General features: G+C 49.9%; 1 protein-coding gene across 1 annotated transcript; it reads left to right on the top strand.

Moving 5' to 3' along the window:
• Positions 1 to 574: 574 nt before the first annotated feature.
• LOC101998489 (phosphoinositide-interacting protein) lies at positions 575 to 2,729 on the top strand. The gene has a single exon (XM_026780709.1). It carries the CDS (start codon positions 590 to 592, stop codon positions 1,001 to 1,003), a length of 414 nt encoding a protein of 137 aa, XP_026636510.1. The 5' UTR covers positions 575 to 589; the 3' UTR covers positions 1,004 to 2,729.
• Positions 2,730 to 3,259: the final 530 nt, after the last annotated feature.

The following is a 3,259-nucleotide window of genomic DNA, read 5'->3' as shown; positions in this document are numbered from 1 at the left end:
AAAAAAAATACTGTCCTGTATCCTGCGGTATATGAATGGGGGTCCCTGATAAACCTAGAGGAGGAGGGGGAATGGAGGGGACAAGAGACACGAGAAGACGACAGCAAGGCAGGATTTCTGATCAAGCCGGGCTTTGTTAATTCTCAGAAGCTGTTATATAGCAAACGGGCAAGGGGGAGGGGAGGATGTCAGGTCTGCTGGAATTCAGGTCCGGAGAAATACTGAGGGTCTGTGACTGTTCACTAACAAAGGAAATGCTAATTGTTTCTGAAGCCTGGGGTCTGCAGGTCTCACTAGGCTAATGTCCTAGGTCCGGAACTTGCCCTGCAAGTTACTTACTTGTGAACTTAAGATGGCTGTAAACAAAAGGCAGATCTCAAAATACAGGTCTTTGCTTCCGGCAGTCCTGTATCACTTCTTTGAGTTTATGTGTGAGAACCATAAGTGTATATGTCATATTCGCCTCCACTGAGAGCCAAACTGGAGAGGGACACTGAGTACCGAGTACAGGAAGGACAGGAATGGGTCACCTTGGCTTCACCATCCTTTCTAACTGTCGTTAATATTAGGTGCCTGGTCTTGAACAGCCATGACGATGGAGGTGCTCCCCAAGGCCCTGGAAGTAGACGAGAAGTCTCCGGAGTCCAAGGACCTCCTGCCCAGCCAGACAGCCAGCTCCCTGTGCATCAGCTCCAGAAGCGAGTCTGTCTGGACCACCACCCCCAGGAGCAACTGGGAAATCTACCACAAGCCCATCATCATCATGTCAGTGGGCGCTGCCATTCTGCTCTTTGGTGTGGCCATCACCTGCGTGGCCTACATCTTGGACGAGAAGCAAACGGTTGTGTCAGTCCTTAAGATGATAGGGCCTGCCTTCCTGTCCTTGGGACTCATGATGCTGGTGTGTGGGCTGGTGTGGGTGCCCATCATCAAAAAGAAGCAGAAACAAAGGCAGAAGTCCAGCTTCTTCCAAAGCCTCAAGTTCTTCCTTCTGAACCGCTGAAGGCAATCTGACCAGAAGATCTGCTGACCAGCCTGCTAACCTTCTCTGTGGGGTACCACCAAGCTGATTCAGGCAAACCCTCCTGGGACAGAGCTCAGGGCTTCACCCTCACACAATCTCGCAGTGTTGCTGGCTGCGTTTCACCTGGTTTCTCCATCGCTGCTGATGCTCCCTTGGATAGTCTCAATATTCGCATCCCTGGCACCTGCCTTTAGCCATCATTCATCCCACTTTCTCTGCCAAGGGCAGTGCATGCTGGGAAATTCTTTGGGGGTTGACTATGCTCCCAAGAAGAACTTCTTGTTGTAATTGCGTGTCTGAGCTGGATTCCACATCTGCATCCTTCTGTAACTAAAACTGATCAAGCATGGAAGGGTAACCTCAGACCCACTGGGTTTGACGGTCTTGACGCCCTCCTTGGCTGAGACATTGGCTAGCATTACAAGAGACAGGATAATTCTCATGTACCAAACATTCCAAAATCTGAACAGTGATGGGGGCTGTAGATGGGGGACACTGTCCAGGGCAGATCATTCCTCTGGGCATAGCTCTAAAAGTCAGCTAGCCAAGGAAGTTCATTCCTGAATCCATAGTATTGACACCAGCGGCAATAGCACAGGCTAAGCGGTGTCTGTTTCCCCTTGACCCTCCAGTGCCCTTCTCACAGACTGCCTTCATCTTGGCAATTAGCCAAGAACAAATGCTCCTTGTTCTAACTCCTTTGCCCCACCCCATCTCTGTCTCTATGCATTGCCAGAACAGAAGGAAGGAAGGGTCACAGGTGGGACCTTCCCCTTCCTCTCAATCATGACCCATCCTGAGATGGGACACCATGTCTGAGTGTTCTATGGAATTCCAGAGATAGATTCACCAAAGAGGACCCCAATCTCTATCACCCCTGCTCCTCCCCACAAGCAAGAGAGTATTTATTGAGTTTCCTTCTCTGGGCCTAGGTTGGGAACAGCCAGACCCAGTCCCTGATCTCCTCTTCTTTCTAAAAGTGAGAGAGAGGCGGACATAGTCAAGCCAGTTGGCACCACCCCATGCAGAGCTCTTAGGGTGGCTATAGGAACACATTGGGTCCAACATACATTTAAAGGAAGGCAGAGAGGTTTCTGGAGACCATGCTGGTCCCTCCTAAAGACAAAGGGAAAATAAGTGTTGGGAAAGTCTAAGGTGCATAAGGAAGGAACAACTTTTACCTTGCATGTGAAAAGGCTGGGCAAAGAGGCCTCATGGAGTTAGGATTCTGCATAGCTCCTGGATGCTGTTTCATCCCCTCTTGTCTACGTCCCTCCTGCTTTCCCAAGTGCCTTACATCCAGCTTCCCCTTGGTACACTGCAAGCTGCTGGGGTCTGTAGAGACTGGGAGAGGCATCTCCAGGGGAACCCACCAAGTAGATCTAGCCCAAGAGGTAAGTGCCCTCAAAACTTCTTATAGACACCAAGAAGACATTAGGTGAAAAACCAGGTGCCCATAACAGATCCCCCAAGCTGTGCCAGGCCAGACCAGAGACTAGGGGAAAGAACCTGATAACACGGTGAGTGAAAAGACCTGCAATCGTTCCAGTTGACTGCCTTCATCCCTAAACCTTCAGGCACTTGGGATCACCATGGCAACCTTCCACCAATGTCTCAGACTTTCACAGAACTTTCACAGGCAGAGTCAGAATTCATGTTTGTTCCTGTTGCGTTCTGGGGAAATCCATGGAGGCAGTATTTTTCTCATGCGTTCTCTCTCTCTCTCTCTCTCTCTCTCACACACACACACACACACACACACACACACACACCCATTTAATTTAGTTAAATTGTTAACTTAAGAGTCAGAATTTGGGGAGCCTCTGGCCTTTCAAAGCTCACTTAAGATAGCCATGTCCTTCATTAAGACTCATACCAGTGAGCCCAGGTCCTCCAGTACACCCATCCCCAGCATGCAGGCAGGTCTGGACCAAATCTGGGATTATTTCAATGCTGTCACTAATTTGAGTGTTAGTGCCTCTGAAACAGGGCTGACATGGAAGGTCAGCCCTCTGAGGAGGCCTCTCATTCCCTGGTGCTTTCATGAAAGGGAGCACGCAGATGAGCGCCCAGCCAGCTCACTTGGAGTCCATACCCCACGCACCTCATTCTCTCCAGAGCTCATTGTCTGTGCACAGCTCTGGGAGGAGGGTCTTTGCAAACATCTCTATCATGTATGCCTCAATGGAAGGGAGTTCTGGGCTAATCCTGGTGCCAGGAAATCTTCAAGTTGTA

Source organism: Microtus ochrogaster, chromosome 7, assembly GCF_000317375.1.
Source record: "Microtus ochrogaster isolate Prairie Vole_2 chromosome 7, MicOch1.0, whole genome shotgun sequence".
Taxonomy (NCBI): domain Eukaryota; kingdom Metazoa; phylum Chordata; class Mammalia; order Rodentia; family Cricetidae; genus Microtus; species Microtus ochrogaster.
The sequence above is the reverse complement of the archived record's forward strand: the minus strand, read 5'-3'. Positions and strand labels throughout refer to the sequence as shown.